This window comes from Chamaea fasciata, unplaced genomic scaffold (assembly GCF_029207755.1).
Source record: "Chamaea fasciata isolate MVZ Bird 193981 ecotype frontalis unplaced genomic scaffold, bChaFas1.0.hap1 SCAF_5, whole genome shotgun sequence".
Classification (NCBI taxonomy): Eukaryota; Metazoa; Chordata; class Aves; order Passeriformes; family Sylviidae; genus Chamaea; species Chamaea fasciata.
Genome location: NW_027094090.1, coordinates 28635115 through 28654069, shown reverse-complemented (window position 1 = coordinate 28654069; position 18955 = coordinate 28635115). Strand labels below are relative to the sequence as shown.

Here is an 18955-nt window from a genome sequence, read left to right as displayed (position 1 = left end):
AGAAGGAAAAGGGATCCTGCAGTAGTGCTGCTTGCAAACTGCCTTACTGCATTTGAAAATAAAGATCCAAGGAACAAAGTGACATTAGTTAGCCGGTACGTAACAGTGAGAGGATTTGGTTGGAACTCATGGATGAGGTTGGTTAACCTCATAAATCCTATTCACATGGGAGATTGAAAACTTGCTCAACTGCGAAATCCATACAGATGAGCTGTGGACAAAAAGAGAATCCATCTCCAGTTGATCTCTATGCAACACGAAGTACAACTCACATAAGGTCAAATTTAAAACAGACAAGTTATCTACCACAGCTGCAACAATATAACTGATGTTGTTTTTGTTGTACATGCTGGAATTACTTTACTTCATCACATAATAGTTAAAAGTAGTTTTAAATAATTATTACTAAAGAACTAATGTCAAGCAGACACTGACAACTTAGAAGGTTTTAAGTGTTCATACGAATAATAACCTATCTAGCAATAACTGAAGGAATCTTTTTCCAGCTGATTTATGCTTTTGATTACAGTTTATATGATGCTTATTTTCCTTCTGTGACTAATGAATCCCTGACTAACAGCACAGTTCATACGTGCACAAGTTTCTAGTCTAGGTCCTATACACTTGTGGTGAAAATGCTTTATTACTTTTTCTATTGAGAAAACTGTAAAGGCATATGTAAAACATACTTTACACAATGTGGCAACAGTCCTATGGAGACTTGACCCATTGATTTAAGGTCAATAAATATCTGTACAACACAATATTAGTCAGACTATGTTCTCACAAACTCCTTTTTTCCCCCCCTTTTCCCAGAGACTGCCATGTCAGGTAAAAAGCAAAAGGGAAACACAGTAACAGTTCTAGCGATATTTTGAAATTATGAACAAATAGACTTCCACTGACTTCTCATCTTAGCAGGGAGAAATTAAAAAGAAGCATAATGGCCATTAGTGAAAATACAAGAGGGACATGGTTTGGTTTTAGCCTGAGGAAACAAAAAGCTAGATTATAGCACCTTCGCCCACATAAAAACTGTATTTCCATCAGAAATTTCATTGGCTTTTTCCAAAGCAATGTATGACCTGTTAAAAATAAGGGTATTGCAGTCTGGCTTGTGGTCCCCATCAGCTGTGTGTGCTGGTACCCACCACTCCTGACAAGAAAACATAGCACAAGGTATACTGAGCTCCAGCACTATGTCACACAGCCCAGGGGCTGTGCAGCAACTGTGCCTGCAGCACACCTCCCTTCAGCCTGGCTTTGGCGTGGTGTCCTCAGGGGAAACAGTCCTGCCAGCCAGACAGAGCTGGGGCCCATCAAAGCAGCCTTTCTCCCTCAGAATAATGAATCACCTCTCAGAAACACATTTATGAGAAGCAAGTTCCTTTCTGACAAAATAAAAGATGATCCTATGATGAGTTGTTCCTTTCATCACCTTCTTCCTTCAGGTAGGAGGTAAACAGTGGAAATGCCTAATATGGACTGAAAATAAACACAACCAACAGAAAGTATGTATCTCCCCAAGTCACCAAGAGTCACCTGCTTTCCAATGGAAAAAAGCTGCACTGTACTTATAAAATACAAATAACGTGATGAAGAACACATCCCCAAGAACATGACTAATATAGAGACATCAATGTTCTGCTCTTCTGCAAGAGCCAATGTTTCAACCAACGGCACTTTTTCTCTGGACAGTCTGAATGTACAGAGCACCTTCATGAACTCTTTTTATCTTTTTAACAACTGTTCGACTGTTTCAGCTTCCAAGCAGAACTTCGTGTTTTCAATATTTGAGTCAACTCAAGTATTTTTTCCTTTTCTATCCTCAGCTCCAGATACACTGAGTCTCACACTGATCCCTGGGAAATGCCAATCAAATGCCTGTGGTAGACACAATTGTCAAAATAAGAACAAAACACAAAGGAATTTCCAAACTGAACTTCCAAGACTCAAAACCACCTGAGACCCATCCTTGCCTCACAATCTCACCAATTTGTGTCCAAATATGAGTGTTAATATAAATTAATTTTGTTTTCTCCATTCGGCAGCTTTCTCAACACACAGTGCTATAGACCTTAATATACTTATAATTTACTCCTTAAAATTACAGAATATTAAGTCAGAAATTCTGACAGTCTGTGATACATATCACTGTTGCAGTATGCACTGTCAACATCTACATCCTTTCAAGAAGCTCATTTGCCATCCCAAGAAAACTGAACACATGCTCCCTTTCCCCTGCAGTTCTCCTACGGATGTAAATAAGAGATGTCACAATGCAATCCAAAGTAAAGATTGACTGAATTTTGTTACTGCTATACTCCAAATATGAATAAAATCACGGCATGTGTATTTTAACTCATAGCCACCCATTGTCTCACCATTCCACTAGAAAAATCTAAGTAACTCTTGCTTTGGATTTACGGCCCCAACATCTGATAACTGCTGGTCTTCATATTTACCCACAGGGAACAGTAACTCTGCATCACAGACAGTGGACTAATGGGAACAGACTCTTTGGCACCACTAAATATAGCTTTAGAGCAGAAGATTTCCAAACTAATATACAGGGTCCTACTCCCCTCCTCAACTACAACTCTCCCACTTAACAAGGCTACAATTCTCCCACTTAACAAGAACCTGATCAGTACATAATTATTACCAACCCTTTTTAATCAACTATTAATTTTCCAGTTTAACAGGTTTCTTTACCCTTCATATGCAATGACAGTCCTGATTAATGCTTTTGGAAAGATGAAGTAAAAAAAAAAAAAAAAAAGCAAGCATATTCATGTGTATATTCTAAGTGGGGGCTAGTGATCCTTATGCATATTCTACGGTTTGCAACGAACTTTCTAAGCCTAGACTGATGAGATTAAGACACAGCATTGGTGAAAACTGTTTCAGTTCATAAAGAAAAATGGAAAGCAGGCATGTGAGAACAGGAAATGTGCTTAAACTATCTGAGCCACAGAAGCAAATTTTCACAGAATCACAGAATGTGTAGGTTGGAAGAGACCTTCAAGATCATCGAGTCCAACCCAACCCTAACACCTCAACTAGGTCATGGTATCAAGTGCCACATCCAGTTGCCTTTTAAACACATCCAGGGATGGTGATTCCACCACCTCCCCAGGCAGACTATTCCAGTATTTAATCTGTCATTTTCTTCTCTCCTGTAGATGATATAAAAAGGCAAGCTGTTTCACAAAATTCCAAAGGCTTAATCCTGCAACAATGACTTTTACAAGTAGTCCCAGAGATTTTGATTGAACAGTTTACATGAATACATATTACTCACATGGGAACTGAGTGTAAATCAGCCTAAAGTTTTAAAGCAAAAACACTATGAGCACCCTTCAAAAAAATAAGAATAATACAATTCTCATGAGATAAAACCTTCCAAACAATGACTTCAGTTATAGCTGACAATAAATAGCTCTTCTACCTGAAGAATAGATTCCATACCTACTGTCATCAAAAGTTACTCTTAACTAACAGTGCATTCAGTAAAAGTAGATATGGACAAAATCACCTACAGTTATTTTTCTCATTACCTGATTGGGTCGTCCTCCTATAATATTGAACCCCAAAGTATCATTTTCTCGGTGCAGCATGATCATTAACGGTTTGCGTTCTCCTCCCTAAGAAGCAAGAGATTAAATATTGTTAAAGAACATGGTCTCAAGAAGAAGTTATTAAATGAAAATATTATTGCACATAAGATTTTTAGCTGGAGAATATATAAGATAAGGCTTGAAGGAAAACCAGACTGAAAAGACTTGACACTGGAAAAAAACCCAAAGATAAAGTCATAATTCACTGAAAAGTTAGCAGGTAACACCTGCTTATCTCCAGTTATCTTCAGCTCAGCAGGAAAAAGAACAGGTTTTTGGTGTGAGGAATGCGTGGCAACACTGGAAAAAGTCAGAGCTCCAAATGTCTGGATGTCTCCATAAACATAAAATCGCTTTACATATTAACATTCCAAATATTGAACATACAGATTAAAATACACAAGATTGTATTTTCAGAACCCAACATCATAGCACTACACATTTTAAAGCAACTTTCAGAGATCACACAGAAAATGAAACCAGCTCTTTACCCCAAACTTTTTCTCTCCAAAAAGAAATAATCCAAAACAACATCTGTAAAAATATGAGGTTTATTCTGAAAAAACCCTTAAAATATAAAGCAACCACCGAGAAGTATAAACTGAGTGAAAGTTAAAAATGAGAAAAGAAAATATTTTCCTTCAGTGGACCAGGTAAATAATTAAATTTTTAAAAATTAATAAAATTGGAGGCTTTAGCACAGCAAGTTACCTTATTTTACGCTGAAACCCACATTTTATTAACTATGTCAGTGACGCGTTTTATACCCGAATGGTAAATTTGATTTTAATTCCGTATATTTTTACTGTACTGACAGTTTTCCTCCTCAGCTCCTGTTTTATTCGTTTTATTCCGAGCGGCAGCGCCCACAGCGACACCTCCCGGCGGCGCTGGGGAGCGGCGGGTGCCCCGCGCTGCCCCTGCCTGTCCCCGCACCTCGGCCAGCTCCTCACAGGCAGCCCCACGCCTCTCCTCCCTCCTTCAGCCACCGCTTTCCTCGCACACCCCACCCCTAGCAGTCTTTGCTGTCTCACTCCACATGACCTTAGCTCATCTGCCAAGAGATGAAGCAAGTGTATGAGCACCCCTCGCAGATCAAGCAACCTAAACCCCATGGACTAGCTAACCAGATGAAGCTTATTAAAAAATAAATTAAAAAAAAAAAAGTTTTCAAATAGAGTTACTCAATGCCACGAAGACCTGTGAGACCTGTATTCTGAGGCATTCTGGTGTTCCGTGAACAACATCCCCTTTCCCATTTTCCATGCAGCAGGCAGATACCCAGCACATGACATTGCTTAGGGTGTGAGTTTCACTGCTCAGACCTTTTCCACCTGGGATTTTGCTTCCCAAGGGCCCATGTAGATTTAGGTAGAAAGAAAAATTCTTTGCATTAAAACACTTCTGCAAAAAATCACGGCTGCAATCAGCAATGCCGGAGCCTGCACAGTGAGCTTCCAGGCAGGAATTAAAAACCAACCAGCCCCATCACAGCATGTGAAACCAGCTCAACGCAATTCTCGGATGGTTTGTTTTGCCTAAGGAAGCGTGTCGGTCTCTGAGCAATGCCCTCAGATCTGAGGGTAGAGCGCAGCACTGCTCCGGCCTCAGCTTATCAACGGCGGTGGCTGTCATTCCACTCTACCAAAGCTTTGCTGTCCTTTCGCCATCGTTTCCAAAGCCCACAAGAATTTTACACTCAAGTTTATTAAGACAACTTTTCAGCTGCTCAAATGAAAGTCAAAAGCCAGCTCCACGCCCCTGAGCTGCCGCCAGTACCAGCGGGAGCAAAACGAGCAGCAAAAGCAGCTGTGTCCCTGCGAGGCGGGGTGGCATGGACACCCTAATCGGAGGAACCAGGACCCGTCTGCCGGCTGCCAGCCCAGGACCGAAGGCATCTCCCCTCCCGCCCGTCCCCCATCTTCTCCGGCCGAGCAAGCGAGGAAGCAAGCAAGCAAGCACTCGGTCGCAGCCTCTGCCAGGCACTGCTGGGCTCACCGCAGCACGGGGTTTCGGCTACCGAAAGGCGCCGGAAGAGGGACCGGCAAGAAGCGTCTCCCCAGTGGGGGTGTTACCAAAAATCAGTAAAAATAAAACTCTTCATCAGGCTACAGGGTCCGGCGGCTATATCCCCCCAAAAAGAGGCAAGGGACAGGCAGGGGCGGCTGACACCGCCCGGGGGATGCGCAGCGGGACCGGGCTGGATCCCGGACTGCTTGTGATGGTGACTGCCGGCTCCCGGGGGCACCGCCCCGTCACTCGGCCGGTGGTTCACAAGTCGGGCACGGGAAAAGCAGATTGGAGGAAAGCATAGCTGGAGGGGCGCAGATCGATCCCTGCGGCCGCACTCACCTTGCCGGACTGGCTGCCCGCCAGGTCCCGGGCGATGCTGCTGATGTGGCTCATGTACTGGCCGAACTTCGCCTGGTACCGCCGCGCCGTCAGCTGCACCTCGCTCTGCAGCGCCGACAGCTGCGCCAGCAGCGACTTCTCCCTCCTGCTCCAGCGCAGGGCCTCCTTCTTCAGCTCGTGACCCGGCTCCGGGGCGCCGCCGCCCCGCAGCGCCCGCAAGCAGCGGTGCCCGCCGCCCGCCCGCGGCTGCCCCGCCGAGCTGCCCGGCGAGCGGCTGGAGGGGTGCCCGGCGCGGGGCTGCGGCTCGGCGGGGCCGGGCGGCCCGTAGCGGCACGCCGCGAGGTGGGCGGGCAGTTCCCGCAGCCGCACGGTGCGGCCGCAGCCCCGCGGGCTGTAGTCGCACTTGACCTCCAGCTTCTGGACGAGGCTGCGGAGGGGCAGGACGGGGCGCAGCTCGGCGGCCGCCAGCGGCCGGCAGCGCAGCGGGCAGCGGCGGCGCCGCGCCGCCCAGGGCAGCAGGCAGCCGGCGCAGAAGACGTGTCCGCACGGAGTGGACAGCGGCTCCTCCAGCACCCGCCCGCACAGCCCGCACTGCAGCTCCGCCGCCACCGGCCCCGCGAACCGCGACGGGTCGAAGCCCATTGCGCGGCCGGGCACCGCGAAACTTTCGGCGCCGCGACCCCGGCCCGGCCCCGACGCCGCTGGAGCCGCTCCCGGCGGGCGGCGGCGAGGGGCGGGCGGAAGAACGGGGCTGCGCCGGGGGAGGCGGGCGGCAGCGGCCAGACGGAGATCCCGGCGGCTCCCCACACCCTCTCGCATTAGCTCCCTCTCCGCGGCGCTACCGCCCCACGCCCAGTCCCGGCACCACCTCCGCCCTCCCGGAGCATCCTCGCTGCGCGGCGCGGCGAGGGACCGAGACGCGGGGACGCGCCGCCGCTCGGCCCGCACCCACCGCCCTCCCCCGTGGAAACACCGTCCCTGCGGGAGAGCTGTGCCCCCGGCGGGTCACTCGGGGCTAGGCTATGGTCGTAGAGGGAGGGAGGGAGTTGAAAGGCTGCGGGACAGCGAATCGCTGAGGCTCTGACTGATGCACACTTGTGCTGGTAAATAACGCGCACGTGTGAGCACGCCTGTTTCATATCTCTCCAAAAGGCTTCCTCCTATCTTTTCCTCCCTTTTTGGGATATCCGTCGCGGCGAAGAATCCTGAAATCCCTAGTACTAGTGCTCTCTTTGTTGCCACACCATAAAGGAAATAAGTCAGGATAAGAAAATTACTTGTTGAGCTCCCTTAAACTACAACATATGTATAAACAACATTTTCATTTAAAGAAAAGCTAAAACGCAGCAAAATCTGGAAAAGCGTAGTTAGGATTAATAGCCGCCTGGATTCTACCCCTTCATTGCTGCTCAACCCACAACATACACTGAAACATGAAACCCCTTACACATTCCCCACATAACTTCACTATTGAAAACACAGAGCCAGATTGCTGCCCCCAGCCCTGCCCTCCCAGAGCAGAGCGGGATGGAGCTCTCTGAGGGATTTCTTCAGTGGGCTTCTTCACGCGTGGATCAGACACCATCATTTTCGGAAAGGGTGACAGGTTTGGTCTGTCCAGGCTCGATCATAGGTTACTTCCTGGGCTGAGAACTTCTGAGGTAGAGCCAGGGTGTGTCCTCACCAGTCCTGCAATTTCTGCTTCAAACTCTGAATCTCTGGGAAAGCCATGGGGGCTTTTGAGATCCACTAATGAATGGTTCTTTTCCAAGACTAAAAAGACATCATGTGGGCAATACAGCAGAGACTTTTTTTTTTTCCCCTCAAAGCAAGAAGGATAACTCTGCACCTACCTGCCCCTAGAACTGTATCTGGGATAGCAGATCTGTTATGTATACTCATGATTTACTTAACAAAAGATTGGCAATGCCTCACAGAACATCTACAGACACAAATATTACTGAGAAGCACAACCAATCTACTCTTTCTGACTTGCCAAACAGAAACCCAAAGTTTTGGTTGGATGTTATAAATACACATTGGATTACCATGGCCATGAAATAAATAAGCAAATGAAGTCCACCATCAAATAGTCCCTCATCTTGAAGACAATGCACTATAATCCAATATTTCATTCAGATCAAAATCACATTCTCTCACATAAAAAAGGAAATCAGACATCTTGAGTAACTAATTGTGCTATTCATACTGGTTTTAGTCCTCTATCCATTGATTTTAATTGCTCTGCTCAAGGGGTCAAATCAGTGTCATTCAGAATGTTATAGAAAATTATTTTAAAATAGTGTCCTCCTCTCCATTTTTGAATTTAACTATTAATTTGGCCTCATCATTTGTTTATATCCTCTTCTGTCTCCCAGTATCCCAATTTATGGCCCTGAACTTCAGGTCTGAGCACAGGCAGTAATATTTTCATTCATAAATTAAACTGGGCAGAGAAAAGGCCCTGACATTGGTTCATGATCTGTTAAACTGATATTGCTTCTGTCCATCTGTTATAGTGATGCTTGAAATGGTTTTGGCTCAGACGTGTGAGCAGCCTCCCAAATGACCGTTGGACACAGCATTAGCACTGCAGGGACAAGGGCCAAGAGACAGTTTGAGGTGGCTGCCCTCTTTTGGAGGTGGAGGCTTAGGGCCAAGGCTGTAAGTCCTTTGGGAGTCCCTGGCACATTTTGTTCACCAGCATAAATGCAGACCTAGGAATGAGGTAGCCAGGTTTGGGCCTTGGAGCATTTTGGCTTCTTTTAGATTAGGTGATTAATTAAACAATGGTTTAGGATTCCTATGGTAGGCATACTTGAAAAAAAACAACTCTGTCATTTCTGGCCCACTTTGAGCGTTGGTGAAATGTCAATGCACTGGCCAAACAGTTCCAGGCAGTTGCCTGGAAGGCAGTTGCCTTTTCCTTTGCTTGTGCTGGACTAAGAAACTATCTTTCTTTGCCATGATGTTAGCACAGATGGAAGCACAGGCAACTGGGTTTATAGCAGAAGCAATTTTCTAGTGCAGGAACCTGTAATACAGAAAAATATACTAAACTCATCTAAAGAAAACAGCTGTCTGCGTACCAGACCTCCATGGAAATGGATTCACATGGATAAATACATGCAAATGTTACCAATGTGCTTACAGAGGCTGATTCCTACAATTAGTCCTATTAGTTCTGATGTATTCAGGAAATGAAAAACACAATCTTCATACTGTCCTAAAATATTCTTAAAGAGACAACATAATTATAATTTTGTTTGCTCCTCCAAGGTCTCAGCGCCTACAGCTCCAGGTTTCATGCAGCCACTCCAGTCATGGGTTCATTGAGGTGGTCAAAGAGGGAAATGCAGATCTGGGGAGATAGAGAGGTGCTCTCATGAACACTGGGGACAGCTGTGATAGCACCACGCTGGGACTGAACCTGGTCATGGATCAAACAAATGTGCAGTGCCTTGTCTCTGGATCAGTCCGTGTCTTCAACAGCTTCTAACACATTCATTTTTGCTCTACTTGGTAAGGCAGAATAAGTAATTTGAAATAAGAAAGTATTTGCTTCTTTAGTCACAGGTACCTGCACACACACGCACATACACACACGTTGAGGGAGGATTTTGGTGGGGATAACTGTGCTGAAGGAGTTCTTTACCAGCACAGAAGCCCAGCTGCTCCTGATCATCAGAGATGGGAGGAAGAGCTATTTCTATTATAAATAGAGGGTCATATCGGCCCCCAGTTCTTTTCTCATCCTAAGATGATCTAGAGTTTAAAGGATAAATTACACAGCTCTTTCCAAATCTTCTGATGAAAAAATCAGAAGAAAGTAAGAATTACTGCTCTGGAATACCAAAGGTTAACTGTAAGGATCCAGGCTCCATTGAAGTCAAAGGGGAAAATCCTGTGAACTTCCAACTCACATATGTGGGAATAAAACATGTATTTTTGTATTTCTCGCCTCATTTTCATAAAAATTTTGGCCTATTATTCATCCATAGGATTTAACAGGAGGGTTCTTTTTCCAGTCACACTAGTAAAGTGCTGTAACTAATCTAGAGCTAGGAAGACTCAGCAACTTCACACTGAATGTTTGCTATTAAAATCTGCTTTCATCAAAAGTCTGCAAAGAATTTTTTCATTGCACTCTGGCAGAAAAAAAGATTATAAGCATAAAGTTAGAGCATATTACCCATGTTTTATTTAAGAGAGTCACCTCAGAATGTTTACAATTTTTAAGTCAGCATGCAGTTTTTCTGTACCACAGTTCATCACTGAGCACAGTAAAAGTGTTTGAGGAAGTGTCCAAGTCTGAAAAAAATACAGATTTTTGCTCAAACCTGAGCAAGTATTTGCATTCATCAATTATGGAAAGAAAATTCAATTAAGCTGTACGCATTCAGTGAACAAGATTACATCCAGAAAACATTTGTAATCTGTTGTTCACCAGCACAAAGACACTGTATGATCTACATGTTTGCGTAACGATGTTTGACATCCAATGAATCAACAATCAGCTCCAGCCACTAGAAAAATGAGAACAAGTCTTAAAAACCAGTAAGTGGGAGGCCTAGATTTTTGACCCACCTCTTTTGTCCACTAAATGGCCATAAGCAAGTCCTGAAGCAGCTTTTCACTTTGCACTTCACTTACTGCCAATGCTACCCAGCAGAATTCACAGCAGTCAACAAAGTCCCTGTGCAATGCCTGCGGCTAACAAAGGCACCTCACTAGGGCACCTTACGGCAGTCAGGATTGAAATATGCACCTTCCAATGCAACAGGTGGATAAAAGTACCTTCCAGGATGTGCCTGACCTGGAAGGTGTGCTCTGCAGTCACACCCTGTGGTCTGAGCCTTGCAGACAGAGGAATTCAAGGAGCAGTGAGATGGTGTGTCATATAAGAGTCAATCTCCCCAGTGCCATAAAAGCCACATCGCCCTAAGCATGCCTGTTTAGCCTTTTAGGAACTTACCTGATAGAAATTAACTATGCTATCAGCTTTGAACACCTCCAGCAGCTGAACAGGGTTTTTTTTCAGTATTACATTTCTACTGAAGTCCTTGGTACAGTCAAAGGTAGATATGGGCATTTAAAGGTGGTTTTTCTGTATACCTTTTTAACAGAACATTTTAGTAGTAAATGAATTTGAAGAAGGAAATTGTTCCTGTCCCTGTGTTGTGAATGAGGAGGTAGATAATTAAATTCTTTAGATTCTGGGTCAAAATTATTCAAATAAACTGGAAGTATGCGTCAGAACAGGGAACTGGCACTGCTCTTCTCTTTTTCTTCAGGAGACTTTGAGCAAGGCAAAGCCATCCCCTAAACTAAAAGCCCAGGTAGAGAAGATGGTGCACTTGACCTATATCAATGCACTTGTTTGAGGGCTGAGACTGTTCTTCATTCCCCTCTATCTTTTTATTTTTTTCACCCCTCTCTTGTTCAGTGTTAAACATAAGCTACTTGCTAGTATTTAACATGGCAAGAGAGAATGAGCAAGAAGAGGTGAGTCCCAGGCTGAGAGAAAGCAGGTCTGTGTGTAAACCCCTCATACTTGTCAGGTCTGTGGCACAGTCCCACAGCCAGGCAGTGCTGCCTGCCCACCCCTGCCTGGCAGTCCTGCACTGCCCTGCACACCGTGGGGCTGGCTGCAGCCCCAGGAGAAAGAACTGGCAGTGGAAATAAACATAAGGGAACATCAGAGCCTTGCCTTGAGCGTTTCTACCTCATTTCTCTTTCTCCATCCAACTGTTGCAACCTCCAGATGTCACAGGTTTTAAATTTGTCCCTGCAGAGCAGTCCATAATGCACTTGCTTGCTGCAGACACCTCCTTTCCACACAGAGCTGCTCCCTAAGGGTATGCAGATACAAAAAGCTTTCTATTTTAGCACCCATTAAATCAAGGAAAAAAAAAATCTAAGGGGATAATTTTTCACATTATGAAGTCTCATCAGTTGCTGTCACTGAGAAGAGCCACTCACTGTTGCCAGGCTCTTATGAGGTGACAGAGCCCAAACTGGATTGGAAAGGGATCACCTCATTGCTGACAACAGTCCCTCCTGAGAAGGGTTAAGTCCTCTTGCCCTTGCAGTACTTGATCAACAAGCAAGCACCATGGGGCTGTTCCTAGGGCTTCCTTTTCACAAAGCAAAATGACATAAACACCTAAGATGGAAAAATAAGGTACCACAAACTGGGATAAAAGCAGAACCTCAGTTTCCAACTCAGCATGTCTCAGTGTAGGCTTTGACAGCTGTTCAGAGTGAGAGAAATTGTTCAGGCTATTTGTACCATTTTGCTTGTCTCTTCCCAGTATCACATTGTGCAATGTTTGAAAACTGCCTTCACCTATGCATTTTTGTAGTATTTACTTACACATCAACTGGTAAGGGAGAGAAGTAAAAACATTTAAAAACATATGAGGAAAGTTCAGAGTGAAATATAACAAACTAAAAATAAATAAATGTGGGAACTTTGGGGTAGGATTTTCAGAACTTTTATTTGAATACCTGAATTTAAGCCTTTGAAATTAAAGTTAAATATCATTGCCACCAGAATGTGGCTTGTCTTAGTTTAAACAAGGTGAACAGCCTAGGAAATATGTGCAGAGAATTTTGATTACTTTATGCATTTTAAAATGATACAGATTGGGAAAAGCTATTAGTAAGTCAAAGAAAACAAGTCAAAAATGAAAGAAGCCAATGGTAATCAGTGCATGGGAATATGCAAATCCTTGCACTGGTTCACTGTTAAATTCTTACATAATACAGTAAAAAAAAAAAGTTAGAAATATGGAAGCAATAGACAAAAAGGTAAATGAAAAATTAATATCTTGCTGCTCATATGGACCATAAGATAAGCACATAAGAATATGCTTCTGATTCTCCTATATGTTCTCTTTGTTTGTTAGACATACTGTAATTTATGCAGTGTAGAATACCCTCTTAAATCCCATCACGTACAAAATAGGTTTAACAGAAATCGCCAAGGAGCACTTTACTCTGTTGGCGTTCCTCAAATATGAAAGCTGTGATACTCCAAATATTTAATTGACCCCAAGGGCAGTCCTGTTGAGATTCAGCTTAAATTACCACAAATAATGCAATGCTAAAAAAGAAAGATTTGCTCATATAATTAAGTATTTTAGTGCACTAGAAAACATGATTCCTAGATATATTTTACTTTCTCCATGAGATACTTAAAACATTGAAGTTTCATGTTTGCATTTGACAGTAGAAATAATATGGAGTAATGATGTAGAGTAGTTAATCTTTAGAAATGTCAGAATAATATAGAAGCAAATATTATGAGCAAGGAAAAAGTACATTTTTTAGTTTTTCCAGCTCTTGATCTGTTTAGCTTTATTTTTCTTGTGAGTCCTGTTTTCCTAGAGTTATGCTTTCAGAAATTACTTATTAATGAGTCTGAATTAAAATACATACAATTGCTTATTTCACAAGTAGACTTAAATCATCTTAATGGCTTATATTTCAGTAAACTTATAAATAGGATTTATTGTCCTTCTCTTATGTGGAAGACCACCTTGACTAGTTATTCTTAAAACACATCTTGAGCATTATTCTTTCTATCAGAATGTCTTGTTTACCACCCTCACTAAAAGTAGAAAGAACTTGCTCCAGTTTGTGATTTTTTTTTTCCTTGTCAGTGTGTGATATCTACTGTTATTTCACACAAGTCCTCTCTGTCTGCCCTCAGCAAGGCTGGAAACCATGATCTCCTCTGAGAGATGGTGACTTTCTACAGTATTTTGGGTAACATCTGCAAGCACTAAAGGAACTGCAGGGAGCTTGGATCAGCCTCCATTATTGATGCCTCCATGCTTTCTCTTCCCTTTCCTCTCTCGTTCCCAAGCCAGGCAGAGGGCCCCTGTGGGCCTTTAACTGTGTTGCCTGGGAACTGTCAGAGTAAAGACATGGCCTCCCAGTGTTCTTGTGGGTGGAGGGCATCCCCAGGCTGGCAGAAGACTGGAAGAAGATTTGGCAGAACAGATGAATGTGGTTTTCCCAAGAGTTAAGGATGGTGCCTGGTTTCTCTGATGTTCAGTAACAGTGGGGTTCATGTTGTGTCCTTTGATGGGAAGACCCAGGGGAAGAGCTTTCTCCTCTAGAAGTTTGCCGGGTTTTATTTAAATTTTAGGATCTTTCTGTCTCCTACACATTTGCAAGATGTGTTTGAAAGAAATGAGTTTAAACATAATTAAAGAGGGCAGCCAAACAGGCATGCATACACACAGATAAGGCCAATGCCACATCTTTTCTTGAGAGACCAAACTAAGAAACAGTCTGTACAGGTAAAGCCACAGTAAAGACATTGTGGCTGTTTATCTTAGTACTTGAGGAAGTGCAGTTTAGCTGAACATCTCCTGGAAGATTGTTCTCAAATGAAGTGGATATCTTCTGTTTCTGGAAATGTCAAGAGCGCTGAATTAGAAATTGGCAAATTCATGGTTTAATAGTCATGGTTTAATAGTCCTAATGAGACCAAAAATGGAAAAGAAAGAGAGAAATAACTTACTGAGGCTTGAAAACCTTTAAAATATTTTGAGTTTGACCAACAACACCTAATCCTCTTTTTGAGAGACTCAGACCTGAAAAATCAGAGATGACATTATTAAAGCATATTTGGGCAAAATAAATCTACATTTTTCCTAAACTGCCTATCATCATGGGTTAATGAATGCTAATTCTGGTGTACTAATGCAACTTTCTAATGACTACCTACGGCTGCACTGAAGACTGACATGTACAGCCTGATAGTCTTGTTAGGGGGTGTTTTGTCAAAGTGCAAATACATCTCCTGCCTGCTGTATTACCACATTGCTATTTTTTTTAACCTATAAAGTTTTTTTGAAAAGGAGCCTGAGTTTAAGAAATGCTGAGCAGCAAGATGCTTCAATGACATCAACAGGATATAAACAGGTCCAAATCAGGAGCGCTTTTAGAAAGGATAAACATTGCTTTTCCTTCATTTCTATTATTATTGCCCTGCTCCGCCCACTGACATGTATTTTCGGGTGTTTCCACCTTCCATGCTTGAGCTGTATTATAGATATATCAGTTTCTGCTTCATCAGTGTCACCAAAGATTCAGATCAATAAAATATTATTTAGTATAGGAGTCTGATAACTTCTAAGAGGCTCCCTACCTAAGTGAGAAAAGCTGGATTTGGCCCTTGGTTATGTTTTAAAATGGATCAAGGCATAGCAAGATGTTCTATATTAATTTTATATTTTGCTATCATGATTTTCTCTTTTAAATAAAAACAGACTATATACGAGCTGAGATTTGGGACAATTAAACCTTTCAAATTAAATGGAAAAATGTAGATGGCAAGTGTGTTATCTGGTATATGCAGAAGCAGGGTTTGAAATTTATTACATCTCATTTTAAGGCCAGAAGATTTTCCAAAATTAGTAGTGATTCAAACTGTAGTAATAGCTGAAGTCCTTCCTGGATCATACATATTAATATGCCATGAGGATATAATGCCACTTTAAATCCACTGATTGCCATCTCCATCCCATGAGAATCTGAAGCAGCATTAACAGCTTCTGTAAAACATTCTTACATTAAAATAAAGCAGGATGGTGGTTGGGAAGAGGAGAGACACAGAAAATACCTTTTGTTCTGTTGTAATCAGACTTAAAAGTTTCCAAGTTTCTTGCACTCTACAACATCAAAATTTATCCAGCTTAGTGTTTGAGCAAGCAGTGATTCACTGCTGACTAGGACAGGGGCCAAAAGTGCAATCTTCTCTGAGGCAAAAGCTAGATGAACATGATCTTTTGGCAGCCTGCATATTAAGAGCTGCCCTATTACCAGGTTCTCAGTTGAGGACCTTCAGTGAGGTTAGTAAAATGACATTGGAATCTGATTTTATACTGTTTGGGAACTGAATTTCAGTACATCAGTCTTCAGGCTGGTTTTGTGAACACGATATCCTTAACAAACAGTACCGACTGTCTGCAATACCCAGTGCCTTCAAGCAGCGTGATTCAGACAAGAAGGAACTTTTCTTTCCATTAGTCCCACTTTCAGCTTTATTTTAGCAACAAAGTGATTCCCTCCTTTCCTTCCCACACAAATAATCTGTTCCTAAAGAAGTCCAGCTTTTAGAGATTAATAGCATTTTGCAGTCTGTCTAACCCTTTAGTAACAACTGTCACATTGTCAAGGCCAGAGAGATCAGAGCTCAGGGATGACTTTCCTTATTCCTGATTCTGCCTCTGACATGCCTTAGGATCTTTATTAAGTTAATTAACCTCTGTGACTCAGCAAAGCATTGGTGTAATGCACGTAGTAATGCTTAACACAGAGTCCCACAGATGTAAGGCATGATAAAAGGGTAGAGGACTATTATTGTTACTAATGATCATTAGTTTGAAATAATAGTCAGGCAAAACCAAGAATAACAAGGCCATTACAATTAGTTGAAAGGTAGAGTTGTGATATTTAATCATCATTAAAAGGGTACATGATGAAAAATATATTACATATTTTCAGTGAGAGTCAAGAAATAACTTTGTGGGATATCTGCAGTAAAGACCATGAGTAACAGCTCTGAAAAACAAGGCTCAATAAACCTTCTGATTTTTTTTCATTCAGCATAGAGGTTATTTTTCCTACTGTGTCACACACTGTGGCTACTAGAGTAAGTCTATTTTCATACATGTGATATGATGGTGCACTGAAAACCAACAAGCCGTAAGTCTGTAAGTTTCTCTCTGATTTTTTCATTGTTGCTATTTCCCTTACTGTGCTTAATACTAATTATATGCAATATCTAGAGAATCACAGGTTTGGATCAGAGCACTTTTGTCCTGAGTGCTGCACAAATACATTTTAAGATAGTCGTGGTCTCAAAGAGATAACAAAAAGAAGCTGACACCTTCACATAGCACAGTTGTTTATAGCTATCTTTCCATTTCTTTTAAACATTGACTCTGGCATATAATTAGATAAAGAAAAAAATCTCATCCATCAGTTAAGATATTAGTGATCAGAACTGAATATTGGCAGTTTCAAAGAAGACATTCCTTTCCAGCTATCAAGAATTTTCCTTTATTGACTTGTCTCTTTCAGTCTATCAAAGAAAAGTTTTAATTTGCAGCTGAAATCCTGTTCCTACGGTGAATCATGTTTTCTCTTGAATGCAAAGGGCGTCTGTCTGGCAAAGTTGGCAGCCTGACCTCTATAAATATTGTTCTATTGATAAAAAGAGGAATTGGATATAGAGACTATCCAAAATAAATATTTTGCTGGGATCTTGAATGTCTGACTACAATGGAGCAAAGGGATGTTGCTGCATTTAAAATCATTCAGACATAAGTTGAAGTGAGTGTTAGTTTTAGTTGAAAAACTGTCAAAGGCACTCTGCATCTTTCCTTTCGGAAATGAAAACGGACACCTGTTTAGGGATTGCTCTTTTCACTTTATTATTGTAGGGATTTGCCATTGGTTTTGTTGGGAGCAAGTCTGGGCTTCTTGATTTCTAGAAGAATTAAAGAAGGATTTCAATGACGTATTCAGAAATACCAGCCCGTCATGCTCCTGTCTTTTGGATGGAGGTGGATGGAAAAAGAGCCCTTTGTCCTGTCCCTATCAGAAGCCTTCACAGGCTTAGGGCAGCTTCCTCAGCATGCCCTTGGGACTGGTGTGCAAGTGAAAAATCAGCTGTGCATGGTAGGGAGCAGACAGGCTGGGCCTCTCCAAGGATCAGGAGAAGGGAAATTTTTATGCCCCCACTTCATACTGAGGAAGTACAGAGGCATAATTTCTCCCAAAAATGTAATCTCTCCAGTGGCTCTCCTGGCATGGTGCACCTCCCCACTGTTCCCTGACAAGGTTGTATCCCAAAAGATGAAAGACATGTTGCTCTATGCTGCCATACCTCCTCTTTTCTGTCCCCTTTGCTCCTACAAAAACTGCTTACATAAAGGGTGTGCAGAAGGAGGAGGTGTATGTGAAGGATTACAGCGAGAGGCCCTCAGAATAGCTGATGAGAGGTGTCTCAGCACCATCAAGTCACAACAAAAATGGTCTGACACAGAGGCATGAGCAAGCTTGTGCTGAAGTCAACAGAACTGTACCTTTGCTTACCCAGTGACGTCCTCCTGCTGCTCTTTCCCAAAAGAAGTAAGAGGAATTTTTCCCATCAAAGACTTTTTCTTCTTATCAATAAATTACACTATCTAGCTGCTACAATAGATAGTCTGTGAATAACAGAGGATATATATTTTTATTGGCTCATCCGTTTAAGCAAAGAGAATTCCTGTCATCAGAGCTGAGCTGTAAACTAAAATTTGAAGATAAGATACCATCTACTTCTTCTTTCTCCTGTAACTCACAGCAGTGCTGTGACTGCTGTGCAAGGGAATGTTTGTATAATGCATGTGACAGATACCCTAACACTTGCTGTTTATCTGGTTCTCCCTTCCTATGAATCATTCTCCTTTCTGTACTGTAGACCTCCTGAAAAGTGCCTCCTATTTCAAATTTTCTTTAAATTCATGTTTACAATAAAATCATAATAAAACAATACTTTTGAATTTGATTCCTCTTTGCTGGAACCTTGAGCTGAACTTCCTTTTTTCCTTATTTTCTAGATCATAGAGAAGCTTTGCATCTATCAGCTTTCCTTGTTACAGATATGTTTCAGCAATGTCACCCTCTCAACATTTTGAAAAGTGTTTCATGCTTTTTTTCTAGAAGAGGGTGACACCACTTGCATCCTCTCTATCAGGAGTCAACCAAAGGCCATCAACTGAATCTTAAGCATGTTTATCACTGAAAAAAAAAGGGTGAGAGACAGGCATTCTCCTATATTAACCCAAATGTTCAAAGAAAATTTAACAAAACCTGTCCACGCCCAGAACAAAACACAGAGAACACTATCCACACACAGAATCCACCACCAACAGGCAATTCCCCGTCATTCTGAGTGTACAGGCACTGTTACCAGA

General features: G+C 42.5%; 1 protein-coding gene across 1 annotated transcript in view; it reads right to left on the bottom strand.

The window, feature by feature from the left end:
- The window catches only part of PDZRN4 (PDZ domain containing ring finger 4), a 234526-nt gene extending 227912 nt beyond the window's left edge, over positions 1-6614 (bottom strand). The window contains exons 1-2 of the mRNA XM_066183096.1: positions 5973-6614; positions 3561-3647 (exon numbers count right to left, since the gene is read on the bottom strand). Of these exons, the coding sequence (XP_066039193.1) occupies positions 3561-3647; positions 5973-6614 (729 nt within the window). The remainder of the gene's footprint in view (positions 1-3560; positions 3648-5972) is intronic.
- Between the last annotated feature and the right edge of the window lie 12341 nt (positions 6615-18955).